The sequence below is a fragment of the Budorcas taxicolor genome, chromosome 13 (genome assembly GCF_023091745.1).
Source record: "Budorcas taxicolor isolate Tak-1 chromosome 13, Takin1.1, whole genome shotgun sequence".
Classification (NCBI taxonomy): domain Eukaryota; kingdom Metazoa; phylum Chordata; class Mammalia; order Artiodactyla; family Bovidae; genus Budorcas; species Budorcas taxicolor.
Window position 1 is genome coordinate 78,585,614 of NC_068922.1, and position 18,113 is coordinate 78,603,726.

General features: G+C 45.3%; 1 protein-coding gene across 1 annotated transcript; it reads left to right on the forward strand.

Moving 5' to 3' along the window:
• The first annotated feature begins 905 nt into the window (after positions 1-905).
• On the forward strand, positions 906-15,406 carry PARD6B (par-6 family cell polarity regulator beta). The gene is made up of 3 exons (XM_052651216.1): positions 906-971; positions 5,610-5,832; positions 14,574-15,406. Exons 1-3 carry the CDS (start codon positions 906-908, stop codon positions 15,404-15,406), a joined length of 1,122 nt encoding a protein of 373 aa, XP_052507176.1.
• Positions 15,407-18,113: the final 2,707 nt, after the last annotated feature.

The window sequence follows — 18,113 nt, forward strand, 5'->3', positions numbered from 1 at the left end:
GGACGCAAATGGGTGACGGAGGGGCGTTGTTGGAGGCTGCAGCATCCCAAAGTGGAAGGGGGTGCAGAAAGCCTGCAGCCCCGCAGCGCCCAGCAACTAGCCGGGAAGCGTGCCCCACGCCCCGGCGGAGCGCGAGCTCCAGCCGGGTACAGAGCAACCAGGCGCGCGCCCGCGCGTGCGCTAAAGGCCCACCCATCCCAGCGCGTCTCCAGGTGCGCTCGCGCTTCCGGCCGGCCTTCGCTGGGCGGAAACTCCAGGACCCGCGCATGCGCTTTGGAGCTCGCCTGCGGGGTCCGGAGGGCCCCTCCGGGCTTCAGGTGATCCCACCCCTCCCTCGCCGCGTGGGACCAATCGAACGGCGGCAGGCGGGCTTTTCGAGCAGGAGGCCCCGCCCACGCGCGGGGCGAGGCGGGTACCGATTGGTTGGCGCCGCGGGCGCAGGTGCGCGCTTCCCATTGGGTGGGGGCGGAGCGGGGGCTGCCGAGGCTTCGGCGGAGGCTGCAGGTGAGCGCGCGCACGCGCCGCGGCGGCCGCCCGGCCCGAGGTGAGGGAGCGCGCGCGCGCGGGGCCGGCAGCCGAGAGCGAGGCTGCGGCGCGTCTCCCCGCCGCTCCGCCCCCTCCGCCGCCTCCGCCGTCGCGGCCGCCGCCGAGGCCGGGAGGGCGGGCTCCGCGTCCCCGCCCGCCGCGCCGCCAGTCCGACCCTCGGTCCTGCGGCGTGAGGAGCCAGCCGAGCGGGGCCTGGCGCGGAGACGCGAGCCGCGGCCGCCCCTCTGCAGGTGCCTGTGAGGAGGAGCCCGGGCCGCCGCCGCCGCCGCGGCGTCCCGAGCCCGCCGGCCGCGCACTCGCCCCGCGCGCCCCCGAGGGGCGGCCCGGCTGGGGGAGGCCGCCGCGGGCCCGGCCTCAGGATGAACCGCGGCCACCGGCACGGGGCGGGCAGCGGCTGCCTGGGCACCATGGAGGTGAAGAGCAAGGTGCGCGGGCCCGGGCAAGCTGGGGGACCCCGGGGGCGGGGGGCCGCAGTGACCGGGCCTGGGCCCCCCAGGGGCTGGCCGGGTGTATGGGGCCGCCGGGGGCGCGCTGGGGGGACTTGGGGGCTGGAGACTGTGGGGAATGAACTTGCCGAGGATGGGGGGGGCCTTGGGTCCGCTCCCGCCCGCAGGTAAGGCAGGAGCCCCGCCGGGCGCTTAGTCCCCTGCCGTGAGAAATCATTCCCCTTCAAGGATGGGAGTCAGGCCCAAGGCATACCCGAGGATGGGGGGGGGGGGGGGGAGGCATTTGAGCGAGCGCAGCGTGGTACGAAAGGTTTGGAGGAATTCTGCCTTCTGGCATGTGAGTAAAGAGTGTTTGAAACATCCGTAGTCACCCAAATGTAAAAGTTAGCTTTTGCTTCCTGTAGGGATTTTTCGAACACGAACTTTGGTATGCATTGAATCTTGTAAAATGAACAGTCACCTTTCGGGTGAGTGGCACTTCACAGTTGTGAGTTTGGATGCCCTTCTCATTCCATCCTGCTACTCTTTCAGGTCAAGTGTTTTTTCCCTCTTGACCAACGGTATGCCCATCTGCCGATGACAACGTGTGGGTATTCTCTGAATTCCTAAATTGCAAGGCTCCCTGAGCAGGACAGTGTATCGGGATTAGTGAGGGAATGCTTTCTAAGGGAGGTTTAGAGCTGGAATTTGAAGACGATCGGCAGCCCCAAGAACATTCTCAAGCAAGCATTTCATGAATTGAAGAGCCAGAAGGGACTTAGGTAATCTAGTCTGATTCTCGGAGAAGACAGGGGCTCAGAAAGGTTTTGACTTCAACAAGCTCTGCTTTTTATGACAAAACCTTAAAGCCCTTTTTACAAGATAAGTTTTAGGCCTTCTGGAATACTAAAGAGAGCACACGGAGCTGAGCCCCGTGAACGTTTAAAATAAGAGCGGGAAAGATCCAGACACAGGGAAGAGTAGGAGAAAAGGAAAAGCGTATTAACTTCAAAAATAATGAAACCTTACTGAATATAAGATTACAGGGATGGGGTAGAAGGGAGAACGCAAAATCAAGGAGTGATTTTCAGTGAAGTAGAGTAAGGAAGACTCTCTGGGGTAGAAGGGTTTTTATTATCTGGAGTTGATAAGCGAGTCCTGTAAGTTGCCATAACTGAGATCTGCATTCATTTTTAACATTTTAAAACATCATTTTCAACTTAACTGGTATCACAGTAGGTACTAATTTCAAAAACCCTTCTGCTTAATAAGAACAGAAATATAGCAGGTTCAGAAATACACTGTCTCCTGTGTCCTCCATGGAATTGCCATGGCGAATTGAAGTGACATGCTTGAACTAAGAGTTAAGATAACAAAATATATAGAGAGTTTTTCCTCTAGCATATAGTGGTAGTAGTGGTTCTGTGGCCAATGGTTGAACCTTCTCACAGCATTTGTTATAAATCTAGTTTGGGTTTGTGGGAGTTGAGGTTAAGAAAAGAAAAACACGATATTGCGTAATCTTAAAATTCAGTTCGTGGTCCTAATCTTGGTAGCAAGTCTTTAACTTTTTATCATAGGAAAAAATGAGTAGGGATTCTAGGTGCTCTGATTAAATAGTCAAATGGTAATTTGTCTTTCAGATTAGGAAACCTCGAGCGTGTAGGGACTAGAATTTCAGGCTTTCCATGCTTCTCTTCTGTCAACTGGTTTGTGAATCTTTCCCACACTACCCATTATATATTTGGCCTGCTCTTCTGGTGAACCATAGCTCTTAAACAGAATCAAGGGTCCCACTCATTCTAGCTGCTGATCAGTAGGCACGGGGAAGTACAGTTTCCAGCGCATCTCTGACACCTTGTGTTTTAACTGTACATTTATTTTTAAGGGGTTAAAGAAAAGCACTTGACATCTTCACCATTTAAACAATATTTGGACAGATAGATGAAACAGTATGTCCATTTTCACTGCTTTGGTGGTAATATTACAGCTTTTTACAAAGTTGATGACGAAGAGGTTGTGACCCCACCTTTGTGGTATGCAGATCCACATTTCAGGATTTCTTTTTCTTCCTCATAAAAAGCAAGTTGTCAACGTCATATCTTTGCTCATGGAAGGAGAAAATGGTACAAATAAAGTAATGGATCATGCAAATATAAGTATAGTTAAGTTGTGATACCAGTTACCATGTGACTTTTCTTTACAGTAACTTTCTGGTAACATTTATCTTCCTGTATCTATAGAGTTGAGAGAGCTATTAATAATCAAGGAGATGTCCTTCAACAGTCTTAGATGTCAAAGACCTGGAATAGTCATTGAGCTGTACATTTCCTGGTTATTATTCATGGGGAACCAATACTAAAATCAGGTTTACATTTCTAGAGTGTTGTACCTAAGAATGCTGGGTGATGGGTGTCCATCCCCATGACCAGGCCAAACTAGACCAGGCTAAAAAAAAGCTTTAATAGTTGTTGATTGAGTCCTAATTTTATCTCTATTTTTGTATTTTTTTTTCACGTAGTAAAAAGTTCTCTTAATCCTGTTGTTGTGTTGCAAGAATCATAACAATTTCTCTTTTTTTTTCTGCTAACTTTGCAAAAGGGCACATCTACTGTGAAGCCTTACAATTTCCCATTGTTTTTATCATAGCATTTAAGCAAGAGGAAAAAAAAAGTGTCGAGCAAAGAATTTTTATCCACAAGCTTTAGCAAAAACATTGCAGCCCTAAAATATTCAATTATTAGCTGTTACTCCCATTCACCAGGGGAAGTAATAAAACCTGGGGATGAATCAGAATGCACTGGGATGTTGCGATACCAGAATAAAGAAAATGGAGGAGAAACTATGACTTTTGATAACATCATAAGACTGACTCTGATATGAAGGGTGTTCCTCAGTTTTTATTTACTTTGAAACGTGAAGGTGTGACTAAACTTTTTGAGCGCTTTAGGTGTGAGTCACCTTATTTTCTTGACAAATGTTAGTGTTTACGTTTGAGGAATGTGTTTCGGAAACTTTTAATTTATTACAAGTAAGAGGTGGTTTCAGTGAGTTTTCATTTTAATTGAAAACTAGCAAATAGTGTGGGTATAAGCAAGGCAGATAAACTTGCCATAACAAAAGCGGTGAATCCAGGGAGCCCACGGGACCCTTGGGGACGTGAACGGACACATTTGTAACCAAATAATTCCAGTAGGGACTTTGCCTGCATGATGTTTAAGGCCTTGTTGGTAGTACAGCTAGTGTTACTATCCAATAATAGATACTTAGAGGAAAAAGGAATTCAGTGGTCAAATACATTTGGCACACAGTTTGTTTTGAAAATTTTTTCTGTTTTAATCAACCCCAGGGCTTCACCTCACCTTTAATAACTGGTCTCCCCAGTGATTCCCAAGAGCATGATTATAGTTATATAGCATTTCCCAAACGTGTGTGACTGGGGCACTTTTTGAGGAAGGCTGATGAATCTTTCTTAGGTTTCCACATTTGAGGAAATGCTATGCTGGTTCCATAGTAGGTCACAGATCCTGTTTATTATGGACTGGATGAAGCCAGTCCTTCGTGTCAGATAAGAACCACCGAAATCATGTGGCGTTTGGATTCTAGAGTAGGGAAGCAGATGTGAGTATCAGAATTGTGAAGATAAATGCTGGGTATGATGGAAGTGCCGTCCTCCCTGTTTGTGTGGTTCCTTAATACCGCTCATATAATTATTCTCTTTACCCACTAATTGCTGAGCTCGGGTGCAGGCCCGAGCCTTTCATTCTCTAGGGCCTAGCACTGTGCCAAGCACATAAACACTTTTGCATTAATTGGATAGTTGCACAACATATATTTAATGTATTAATAAAACTGCCCTTTTTTTTTAAGATTAACATATGGAAGACACTTCCTATCTTTAGACTCATTTCTTCTATAATATGCCTCCATCCATATGGTGCCTTGATGCCAAGAAGTTCAAAGTCCTGCTTGCTTGTGCTGCAGTTAATTCCTGCCACTTCCTATGAAGTTGTTACTCCTCTTATTGGGGAGGAAACCTAGATGCTTTTTGCTGACAGTCAAAATAAAGACTTAGGCTCATCTCTGTTACCCCATGGCCTGAGTGAGGAGGGAAGACTGTTGTCAGGATCCGGACTCCACACAGGGTTTGTTTGAGCTGAGTCACTCTGCAGGACGGTCCCCAGTGGGGCCTGGGTACCCTGGGGATTAAGTCGAACCTGCATCTCTTGAAGGGGATGCCCTTCAGAGATACAGCAGTGAGCAGGCACATTTCTGTGTCTCCCCTAGGCCATTTTATCTCCAGATAATGAGGTTTCTAGGGGCTTCCCTGGTGGCTCAGCTGGTAACAAACCCACCTGCAGTGCTGGAGACCTGGGTTCGATCCCTGGGTTGGGAAGATCCCCTGGAGAAGGGAAAGGCTACCCACTCCAGTATTCTGGCCTGGAGAGTTCCATGGACTGTATAGTCCGTGGGGTCGCAAAGAGTCAGACATGACTGAGCAACTTTCACTTTCAGTGAGGTTTCGACTGTGTGGTTGAAACTGTCTTCTTTATTAAAGGAGACTCGTATCTGTGAATTTTTCTATGTCATGCATTGTAAGATTGGATCCTGTTTTTAAATTAATATGTTTGTTTGTAGTTTGGAGCTGAATTTCGCCGGTTTTCACTGGAAAGATCAAAACCTGGAAAGTTTGAGGAGTTTTATGGATTACTGCAACATGTTCATAAAATACCCAATGTTGACGTTTTAGTAGGCTATGCAGACATCCATGGCGATTTACTACCTATAAATAATGACGACAATTATCACAAAGCTGTTTCAACGGCCAACCCACTGCTTAGGATCTTTATACAGAAAAAGGGTAAGTACCAACATCCAGAGAAGTTGTTTGAGAATTAGAAGTTGTTAATTTTCGTCATTGATAGGATATACAGAGTTTGCCACAAATTTAAGGAATTAGACATTTTATGTGAATCTTATTACCAAATTAACAAGTGAGTTAAGACATCTGTGATATTATTGGTTTATTAACATCTTTACACTTAATTAAGTGCACTTTAGAAAGTTGTGATTACTTTGTAAACCTTTAGATTCTTTTTCATAATGGAAATTAGGAATATACTGAATCTTCACGTTGAATGTGATTTTGTCCATTCAGAAAGATGTGGTAGGAAGAGTGTGGCTTTGGAGTCAGAGAAAAATTCTCGACTTCCCTGGTGGCTCAGAAGGTAAAAGCATCTGCCTACAACTCGGGAGACCTGGGTTCGATCCCTGGGTTGGGAAGATCCTCTGCAGAAGGAAATGGCAGCCCACTCCAGTATTCTTGCCTGGAGAATCCCATGGACAGAGGAGCCTGGCAGGCTGCAGTCCATGGGGTCGCAGAGAGTCGGACACAACTGAGCGACTTACGTATACGTACATAAGGTGACTCTGGTGGTAAAGAACCCACCTGCCGATGCAACAGACATGAGTTGGATCCCTGGGTCGGGAAGATCCCCTGGAGGAGGAAATGGCAACCCACTCCAGTATTCTTGCCTGGAAAATCCCATGCACAGAGGAGCCTGGAGGGCTGCAATTCATGGGGCCACAAAGAGTCACAACTTTGAAATACTGTGTTTACTACTTACTAGGTACTTGACGGAAAGCTATTTACTTTTCCAGGTTGCAGTGTCTTTATCTACAGGAGGAACATGCCATCTCATGGCATTGCTGGGGGTTTAACTGAGCTCAGTGCTTCCTGGTTGCAGTGTCTTTACAGGAGGAACGTGCCATCTCATAGCATTGCTGGGGGTTTAACTGAGCTCAGTGCAGAGCCTTGGCGTGTACTAGGCCTCCTCTAACTGTTGGCTTTCCTCTAAGGTGTTTCTCACAGAAAATACAATTAGTTAATTATCTGAAAATTAGTAAGTCATCATTTTGGAGGAATGTAAACATTGATAATTGGTCTTGCAGAGGAAAGTTTTAAATAACCACTGTATATGGCAAGCACTGCAACGTATTTTGACTTTTAAAAGTCCTAAAAAAATTTTTTTTTGCCTTTGTGGCCTCTTCCGTGTGTGTCTCTGTGTCTGCCTATAGATGGGTGCCATGCATGCCCCTGCTTCCTTTGTCTTTGGAAAATGAGGAGGTTTGGAAAGGCAGCATGACAGCCTCCGGCCCAGCACTGGTGGGATGATTAAAGCCTGACTGTGCTTGTAAGCCGACCCAGCAAGCAGTCAGAGAGTGGGCTGAGATTACCCTTGAAGGCGAAACTTTATTTCAAACCAGTTGATAAGCTTTGGACCACTCCCAGGGCTCTGAAATTCCGCTGATTGTGTATCTTTGCTTCTGGGTTTGGAGGAACTCAAGTCCACCAACAAAAGAGACCTCCGAGGGTAGGTAGGGTAACTTAGGTCTGTACCACTTGACTATTTACAAAATAGTTAGAATCACACAAATTCGTTTTCCCAGAAACCCCTGAGATGGGTTTCCTCAGTAAGTGACAGGAGCCTGGTACAGCTAGGATGTTACTTCGGGAAGACGCGTGGGCTGTTGAGGATGAGTCTGAGTGAGGAGCAGGCAGCTGAGAGACGCTGCCCGCTTCCACCCCAGCAGGAGACGAGGTGAGGTAGACAGAGGGGAGGACTTGAGAGGCACCACGCTCCTCACCAGATGTCAGAGAGCTGAGGAGTCGTCCAGCAGAAGATAGCTTGTTGGACCCGAGCCTGATTGCTGGGACAGGGCCATAAAACAGGCACAGTTTGGAAGAGAGACTGAGTCAGAAGGAAAACTCTTTTCCTCTTAGGCCAGAAAGAAAGCTTATCTGGCTGGTGAGTTTCAGCCTTGTCACGCACAAAATCAGAAATGGGCAAAGAGTTGAAAGTCTGCAGAAGGCGATAGTTGAAATTTTTGGGAGTATACAGAAAAGCTAGCAGAGACGAAGACCAGGGCTGGTTATTAGAAAGCTATGCATAGAATGTTGGAGAAGAGGACGCCAGTGAAGACAAGACGTGAGTGGACTCGTCAGTTTAAACAGAATAATTTAAGCCATTATTGTTGAATAAAGGGCCTTCCTTGTTAGCGGTTGTAATTTTCATTACAAATTTAGTTGCTATTTGGAAGTGTATTTAAATGTAGAAAGACTATTTTTAAACTACTGCCATCTGACAAACTTGTTGGATTATCCCCTTTGTTAAAAAGATTATAGGCTGTGGATTATACGATCACATGTTTATGTTACTGGCATTGTAACACTCATAGGATTTATCCCAGCCTCTTTGAAGGGTGGTTATCTTCTGCTAGTCCCTTCTTCAAAAAGGGACTTGGGAAGTAAACACAGTGAAGAGAAAGTTTTCTGTGCAGCAGAGGGAAATGTCCAGTAGGATTCATAGCTTAGAATTTGATTTAGGAAAAGGTGGTGTGTTCAGCAGCTGATTTTTGTTTTTAATACAAATATGACTTAAGCAAAATTGCAGAGTCAGTCAGGCGATTCGTTCCCACTTAAAACCTTCCAGTGGCTGCCATCGCCCGCAGAGCAAGAACCGTCCTGATCTGGGCCCACAGCCTCCCCTTCCCCCATCCTTCTCTCCAGAACCACGGCAGCCCCGCTGGCTGGATTGCCGCCACCCCCCGGACTGTCCACCAGCCTGGGTGGGCTGGCCGCCGCCTCCGTGCTTCTGCACGTGCTCTTCCTTCTGTAAGGAACGCTGTTCCTGCAGCTCAGCCCGAGGCTGCCTCCTTGCCCTCGGGCCTCAGTGCGGGTGACTGTCTCAGAGGGGCCTCCTCCGACCACCCCAGCTGGGGCCCCCACCGCCCCACATTTACCAGATTGCCCCCTGGAGACCTGGAATCACCTGACTTAGGCAGCGTTAACGTGTTTGTGGTCTTACAGAGTTATGCAGGGCCCTGCAGTTCGTGGCGATACTTTTTTTCTTTTAAACAAAGCTGGACAGATGCTTGAGTAGAACGCTGATTCTACGTAATCTTTAATGAACATTAAATTCAGGAAACTAATACAAAACATGATATTAAGTATAGTTACATTTTATTGCTTAATGATAACATGTTTTCTGTTTTTCTGGTCTGCGGCTTCCAGTTTAGGAATCAGCAGGGCAGTGGGTTGCACTTGCTATGGCACAAAAAGACAGATAGAAAAACAATTTTAAAATTTGAAACCATGTGACCTGTTAAAATCTGGTACACTCTATCAAATAAGGTTTCTTTGAACTTCATAGCATGATTTTGGAGGCCACATTATTGCATATCTTGAAAAGTTTTGTGTTTTACAGCCATTTATCGTTAGAGGGGAAAACCCTAGGCACTGTTTCTAGGGCTGTTATCGTAGAAGCAAGGATCAAAACAGAAAAACCTGATATCTTAAAAGTTATTTTCAGAGAGGATTCCCAGGTCTTTTGCCCTCCCCCTTCGCCCTGTTGGAGTTTAGAATTTCCTCATTTATTTGAGGGAAAAAGAGTTTTCCTTCTCTTGTACAGGTGGTTGTTGTATGGAAAACAATCTTAGACAATATTTAAAGGTTACACCTTTAAAAGAAAAACAACTGTATTCCAGCAAAAAAATTAAAAAAAAAAATACAGTAAAAGTACTCAGGTCATCCCTGTAGGTTTAGAGGATGGCCAGGGAAATGTGTGTTTTCTCCAAAGCCTCCCAGCTCATCCTGATGATCAGCCAGGTCTGAGCCCCGCTGACACGCATGGACTCCTCGCCAGATCCGATCAGGATACCTACACCACAGCTTCTTGCCACATTGCCGCCGACTGTTTTTGTATGCCATCAGACAAACACATGTGTACTGCAGGTTTTGTCAAAGGAGCATGTTAGGGACACTTCTGGTCCTGCTTTTAAGCCTCGTCTGTCTTATGGCCCAGATACCTGGAACCGGGTGGCCCTTCAGCCATCTCTTAGAACTCTGCCGTGTAGTAGATGTGACTTGGGAGATGTATTTTAAGGTTATCTTTTAATGAGTTGGGTTTAATTCAGAAATGGCCTAGTAAAGTGAAGTCGCTCAGTTGTGTCCGACTCTTTGTGACCCTGTGGACTGTAGCCCACCAGGTTCCTCCGTCCATGGGATTCTCCAGGCAAGAATACTGGAGTGGGTTGCCATTTCCTTCTCCAGGGGAATCTTCCCAACCCAGAGATCGAACCCAGGTCTCCCACATTGCAGGCAGATGCTTTAACCTCTGAGCCACCAGGGACCTAAGGAAAATACATTTTAATAGTTGTAAAAAAAATAGTTTAACAAAAGAAATAAAATTAAATAAAAAGAAACTGCAGAGAAACATCTCACAGTATGACACCAGTTGCTTATGTCAGAAACCTGGCTGTCACCTTTGACACATACTTTTTTTTTTTTTTTTTCAATCAGCCCGTCACCAAGCCTATTGAAACTGTGCTCTAATTATTTTTGAGGCTTATCTCCCCATCCCCATTGCCTCTGCTCCAGGCCAGGCGCTATCCTGAATCGCCCGAAGTAGCCTCCTACCTTGCCCTGCAGGTCCCTTCTCCAGCTCGCAGCCAGAAAATCCTTGGGGTTTCTTCCCTTTGGCCTTAGGCTGAAGTCCGGAACCCTCCCCACTTCCCCGGGGGGCTGGTGTCTGTCTGCAGGGCCCTGTCTGCTGACTTGGCTCTAGCTCCTCCCTGCTCCCCTCCCTCCTACCCGGTGAGCTGCTGTTTCTTTTCCAGTCTCAGCATAAGCTTCACTTCCCTGAGCAAGGCTGGCAGTGCCCTTGTACACCCACTGACAGGCTCCCTCAACCCAGGGTACTTCACAGCTCTTGGCACCTCTGTAATCCTAATGGTTTCCGGTTCTCAGTTAATTGCCGTCTCTGTTAGTCTGTGAACACCTGGAAAGCCAAGTGCCTCCGCGCAGTTTGTGTTGGATCTGTGGCACAGAGCACAAGGCTTGGCCACGCAGCAGTAGGTGCTTCTTAAGTAGCTGGTGGTTGAGTTTTCTTATATTAGAAACTGAAGGGATCTGCAGAACTTGAATACTGCTTTGAGTGATATTTAATCCTTTTAAAAAGCTGCCACATCTATTTCATTTTAACCATTTTGGATGAGAACAAACGTTGGCAAACTTGGGCTTGCTGGCTTGTAATAGTTTTCATGGAAACGCCCATGCTCACTCCCTTCTGTATTGCCTGCAGCTGCTTTTACAACAGAGATCGTGTGACTTACAGGACCCTGAAATATTTATGGTACAACTCTTTACAGAAAAAGGTTGTCCACCCCTTGACTAGAAGAGTTCCCCAAAGTATTTAATTCTTGCATGTCTTCCAGCAGAACCTGAAACAGATCGTGGTCTTAAACTTTCTTGATGACTCTCCCAGGAATGGTCACTGTTTTGTTAACTGTGCAGGGACGTTTCTGGGATTTGCAGAAATACTTCGTTCGTCGTGAGGTTTGCCTCATACTCGCTGTGGGCTTCTATTTCTGTGTCTGCGCCTGCCACTCACTCGTGGACCCTCAGTCCTGAGTCATGACTTTGAGCTGAGGAATGAGGTAACCAGGGGTTTGGGGATTAATGTTTAAATACTAAGAGGCTCAGAGGGAGGCCTACAGGGCTCTCTCTCGGTGACTAAAGCAACAGGAGCTTTATGTGTGTAAGGAAGTGAGACATCCAGCCTGGCTGTTCGGCGGCATTCCAGGTGGAGGTCCTCATCCATCTCGGTGAGCTGAGCTTGTCAGGCTCGGGATAGGTGAGGCGTTGCTGCACGAGCCGGTATCACGCGCTGTTGCGTCAGCCTGGGTTTATGCAAGTGAAAGGTTGCCGTGAGCCAGGTTTCCAACCCTCGGCCCCATTCCGAGTTTTGTGCTTTGACAGACGTGCTCAGGTGGAGCGGCAGCCCTGGGCCCTGTGCGAGTTCACCTTTACACTTTAAACCGACACCCTGCACCCTGGCTTTCCGCCAAATATTTCTTTTCCCAGTGGCTGGAAACTGATTAGCTAGATGGGGGAACAAAGGTGCCTTTGTACTGGGGCATATTGCTTTTGAGAGTTTAGCAGAGAGCATTCAAACAGAGTCTGGAGGCTATGCCAAATCATGCAGATTGGGGGGGGTCTCTTGGTCAGGTTTCCCATGAGTAGGTATGTAGGCAACTTGGTTTTGTTCTCTGTTTGTATTGTCCAAAATTTCCCACGTAAAAATTGTGTGAGCATTCTTAATTGATTATAAAATGACACATACAGTTCTGAATGAATACAGGAGAAGATTGTTGAAAGATTTTTGGCCACATTTTGCCCCAAAGATTGTTTTGTCAGTGGATTTATTTCCCAAGCCAAATTATAAATAAATTTCTGTCTTTGTAAGAACACAGTGTAAGTACTTTCTCCATAAATGAAGCAAAATTATCCCTGGGTGGTAAAAGTGCCCCCAAATTAGGTACCCCTGGTCTTGTACATTTCTCTGAAACTAGCTTCTGAGGAGTGTTCAGGCACCCTGAGGAAACATCGCTGAAGTTCTCCAGGCTCTGACACACAGTGTTCACTTAGCATTCCCTGTATGACGTGGACGTGCGCACTGCTGGTCTAGTAAGAAAACTGGGCCAGTCTTCTGCCTGTAACGTATTTTGTACCCTTCAGTTCAGTGGATCAGTTGTGTCCGACTCTTTGTGATCCCATGGACTGCAGCACGCCAGGCCTCCCTGTCCATCACCAAACTCCCGGAGTTTACTCAAACTCAACGTCCATCGTCGGTGATGCCATCTAACCATCTCATCCTCTGTCATCCCCTTCTCCTCCTGCCTTCAGTCTTTCCCAGCATCAGGGTCTTTTCAAATGAGTCAGCTCTTCGCATCAGGTGGCCAAAGTATTGGACTTTCAGCTTCAGCATCAGTCCTTCCAGTGAATGTTCAGGACTGATTTCCTTTAGGATGGACTGGTTAAATCTCCTTGCAGTCCAAGGGACTCTCAAGAGTCTTCTCCAACTTTTACTCCTGTTTGTACCCTTAACTTCCTATGAAGTGAAGCTAATGTAGTCATCAATAAGGAGGCTGAGAGTCAGGGGACGAGAAACTGGAGGTGGAAGCCGTGTTGCAGACACAGGCTGGTGACGTTCCTGTCGCTCTGTAGTGTTGGTTGAGACTAGGACTTTAGTTCTTGGGGTGGTGGGGGTACTTTTGTCTTTTTTAATTCTTATTAATGTTTTTAATCCTTGGAGATTCTTTTTAGTTCATCCTCACCCTATTTTTGAAACGTGGTTTCACCTTCTGTGACTGCTGTTAATGCCGTTTCCTCATCCTCTGATGAGGTGTGTGGCTTGTAGGCTGTCGACCTCCCGCTGTGCGCTGTAAGATCACGTTTTAATGCCCTGTTCTCCCTATTTGACATCAGAAATAATCAGTAGCTGACCTGAAGAATAAGTCACTCCCCACTCCCAGGTGTTACTTTGCTTAAACAGGTTATTGTAGTTATTTAATTGGGTGCAGCATTTTAAAATGGGAAGATTTTTTTAAACCTAAAAATACAAGACTCTCTGACAAGCTGGACTAGCCACACAGATTCCCACAGTCCTTGAAGAGAAGCTGCCTGGAGCAAGAGAAGCCACACCGTTAACGGGACAGGTGCTCTCAGCTTTGCCAGAACCCTCCCCCTACCTGTTGTGTCTGTCTCAGCTCAGCCTCTGTGAAAAGTGGGAAAATTAAAGATTACAAACTTGCCCAGAAAACTGAGGGAGAATGTACTTGCAGAAGACCAGAATTCTGTGTTTGATACACGTTCGTTTAATTTCATTGTGATTTTATGTGTTAATATCCATTACACTAAATTACAGGCGGACCTTGGATATATTGTGGGTTCAATAAAGCGATTATCTCAATAGAGTGAGTCACATGAATGTTGGCACAAATAAGTGCATTATGTCTAAGAAAAAGAACTTCATTTTAAAATACCTTTTTGCTTAAAAGAAAAAAATGTAACCTGAGCCCACAGTGAGTCATCATCTTTTTGTGATAGTGACATGAACAATCACAAGTTTGAAATACCGCAGGAGTGAACCAGCTGTGACCCAGAGACACGAAATGAACAAGTGCTGTTGAAAAGATGGCTTTGATAGACTTGCTCGATGCAGGGTTGCCACAGACCTTCAGTTTGTTTAAAAAAAAAAAGAATTATCTGTGAGGCACCATAAAAAGAGATCTGCCTGTACGGTCTGCCCAACCTCTAAAACAGGTATTTGAGCTTCAAAAGTGTCCAATTTCATGTCATTAAGTCAAATATAAACATGCAAATTGGAGGGTTTTGAACAAATGTAGGGAAAATACAGTGCAGATAACTTGTTATAAATGGTGTGAGAACGTGTGTGTGAGGCTTATCAGAATTTCATGTGCCGTATTTAATGTTTCATAAAATCCTTGAGCTTCATAAAATCTAACCTCAACTTTTGGTAATTTCACGGGGAATACTTGAGAGGGCCCCCTAGTGGTTTTTCCTGGCACAGCATGTCTTCCTACTGCACTCCGTTTTTTATCTGATAGAAACGGGCTAATATTTAACGAGTTTTGTTTCTGTACCAAGTATGTTTTGAGTTGCCCTTTCTGTACAGATTCCACCATAGATAAACGTGTATTTTCATAGCATTCCTATAATTATTTTATTTGTTTGAACAGAAGAAGCAGACTACAGTGCCTTTGGTACAGACACGCTAATCAAGAAGAAGAATGTTCTAACCAACGTGCTGCGGCCCGACAACCACAGAAAAAAGCCGCACATCGTCATCAGCCTGCCCCAGGACTTCCGACCTGTGTCTTCCATCATCGACGTGGACATTCTCCCGGAAACGCACCGCCGGGTGCGTCTCTACAAGTACGGCACAGAGAAACCGCTGGGCTTCTACATCCGGGACGGGGCCAGCGTCCGGGTGACCCCGCACGGCCTGGAGAAGGTCCCGGGCATCTTCATCTCCAGACTCGTGCCGGGGGGCCTGGCTCAGAGCACGGGGCTGCTGGCTGTCAATGACGAAGTCCTGGAGGTGAACGGCATTGAAGTCTCCGGGAAGAGCCTCGACCAGGTCACCGACATGATGATTGCCAACAGCCGCAACCTCATCATCACGGTGCGGCCGGCCAACCAGAGGAACAACGTCGTCCGCAACAGTCGGACTTCGGGCAGCTCCGGCCAGTCGACCGACACCAGCCTCCCCAGCTGCGCGCCGCCGCCGGAGGCCAGCCTGGAGCCGGGGGAGGACGACAGCGACGAGGAGGAGGACATCGTCATCGAGGACAGCGGGGAGCCGCGGCAGATCCCCAGGGCGGCACCCAGCGCCGAGAGCCTGCAGTCGCTCTCACAGGTAGAGCTCAGTTTCGAATCTGGGCAGAACGGTTTCATCCCTGCCAACGAAGTGAGCTTACCACCGGTAGCAGGTGGCGCCCACACGGAGTTCGAAACGCGTGCTCCAGACCAGAAACTCTTAGAGGAAGATGGAACAGTCATCACACTATGAGACCGTCACGGCTTGAATGTCTTCTGAAGGAGGATGCCGCGGAGACTCTGTAAATTTGGCTAGTTGCAAGCGTTATATACCTCTGAACAAGTGATCTGGGATAGGCATGAAAAAATCATATATATCTCGCAAGCTTAAAATGTTATTGAAATAGTAGTTTGATAATTCATATAAACTTCAGTGGGTTAGAGGTAAATTCAAGTCTAAAACAAAGGGGCCTTTGCTGCTGAAATGACGTGCTTCTGCTATTTTGCCTATAGAGAACTGGGTGTTGGAGCACGTTTCCCAGAACTAAACACCGTAAGGACTGGATCGTTTCCGTTTGAAGTGGTTGCATATTTAACCTGCTGTGCAGAGCCTGGTTAATTTTTCCCTTAACTATATTTTTTAATTTCTAATGTGAAGAAGTCTATCAATTCAGTACTTTGGGGACCTTGGCTCCTATATGCCCCCTATTATATTTTGACTTTTTAAATGTTGTTCTTCTGTTGCTAATTGTAACAGTTTTTCCAAATGCTCCCCCCCACCCAATTTCTAAGAAATCAAACCAACTGTTTTTTAGGGGCTGCTTCCACTTAGAAAGCACTGAAGCAGTGTTCCTGAATTAAGAAACTCTTAGCAATCGTTCAGATCTGCGTTTGGCCCTCCTGTAACTTCCACATTTACAAACTCATTCCATTCAGGCATCCCTTAAATGTCGTGAACGGCAGTTCCATCGCCCCTGCTGATGTGGGAGGCTCTCCCATGTCTTGTCCTCATTCCGACTCTCGTGGGGAACCCTTCCTTTCTTAAGTTTGTGTGTTTTGTTGGTCTGCTTTTATACCCTTTTAATGTGTTCGAGTAGCGTGAATGATTTTCATTAAAAAAAACACACCCAAACAGATTTTTATACACAGGACATCCTTGTGCACTTTTTATATGAACATTTTGGGTTTTCCTTAGTGAGGTTTGCAGGAACACTGCCTTCACGTTACGGAAAGCATGTAGTATTCACCTTTGACAGGTAGAGTGTGTCTCGATTAATGTTAGGAGGCTATTTATTACTTTCTGATGCATCCACTTAGAACAAGGTAAGAGTGAGGCTGCTAACTTTGTTCCTTGCCTGGTTTCGTTGTATGAGATGCGCAGGCACTACCGTAGCTTGTATATAAAGGCTAAGAATAGTAGGAGCTACTTGAGCTCCCTGTGGCTCACGGATGATGTTGCTCTCAGAGTTATTTATTGACTAATTTTATGGTAGGGCTAGAATGGATACCTTATAACAATTGTGTGCTATTAAAACAATGAAGAATTGAATGACTCCGTTTTGAAGGATATTTTCTCTCTGTGGTAAAAGTATATGAAGAGAAGGTGATTAAATGAAGATCACTTGACTCAGAATACTTCAGCGTATTTTGTTCACATTGTACCACCAAACATATTATCACTAAACTATTAACTGCACAATGTTATGTAACACAGTGTACTTTTTGTTGAATTCATAGAAATTCTTCCACTTATTTAACCACTATTTTTTAATGGCATTCCAGGTTTAACATTCTGTTGAGTTTTACCAATTTTAACTCTTGAATGGCAAAATGTTAGTAAGTAGAGGTTACATTTCATTTATATTACAGGTGGTGCAGGGGTTCAACATTTTAAGTAAAAATACTTTCACTTACTACCTCTCTTTCTTTTTTTTTTTTTTAACAAAGTTTTAACATCAGAACTGTTCTCTTAGGGGAAGAAATACTTCAGGGCTTGACTTTTTGAACAACTTTTAACTGTAAAAATACAGATCTGTCTTGTATGTATTCATGAAAATGGAAATCAAAGCTGCTAGTGCTTTTTATTTTAATTGTCCTGCCAGAAGTATATGTCAGTGGTCTTTTCAACTGGATCTCTCATTTAAATTATTGGTGAAGTAATTGATTACTAGACATATTGTAAAACCAATAGATCTTGGTTATACAATAAAATGTCAATTCATTGGTAGTCTGAATTGTTTCAAGTGTACCTTATTAACAAAATATCAGTGGATTCACCTTAAAATTTTATAGTACTAAATGTCAAGCTAACTGTGAATTTTGTTCTGTATCTTAAGTTTATGATAATGTCCTCATGAGCTATCAACAAAATATATGTACTTTTGTGAACTATGAATTTTCTAATTAAATTTTACATGCAACATGATTTTTACATGAATGATACTTTGTTTAAACTATCAAATGTCAGTATTTTACTACAATTTTATTATAAAATGTACATTATCACTAAATGAACTTTGATTTTAAAAATCAAATTAGCTTTAGTTGTATATTATTTTTTACAAATAAAGATAGACTTGTATAAAGGCTGCTTTCTTGTTTGCAAAAATACGTGAAAAGTCACCCAACAAGTATTTAGCAAGCACCCAAAATAGAAAATGAAAAGGGAGAAGATTGCTAAAATGAAAAGGGAGGAAATTGCTACTTTATAACAAGATCCTAGCTTTCTTAACTTTTAAAAACTCAACACCTAGAATTTCGGTGATTAGGACTCCTCACTTTAACTGCTGACGGCCCAGCTTAGGGTTAGGGCATTTAAAATGTGGTTAAATTCGGAGAATGTAAGAGGTTATACATGATACCCATCCAGAATTATCACTTAGATATTTGATTATTTGAAATTAGACAAAAGTTGTTTCTAAAGTGACAGTTTCTCTTCCAAATTCAAATTCACTTAGTTA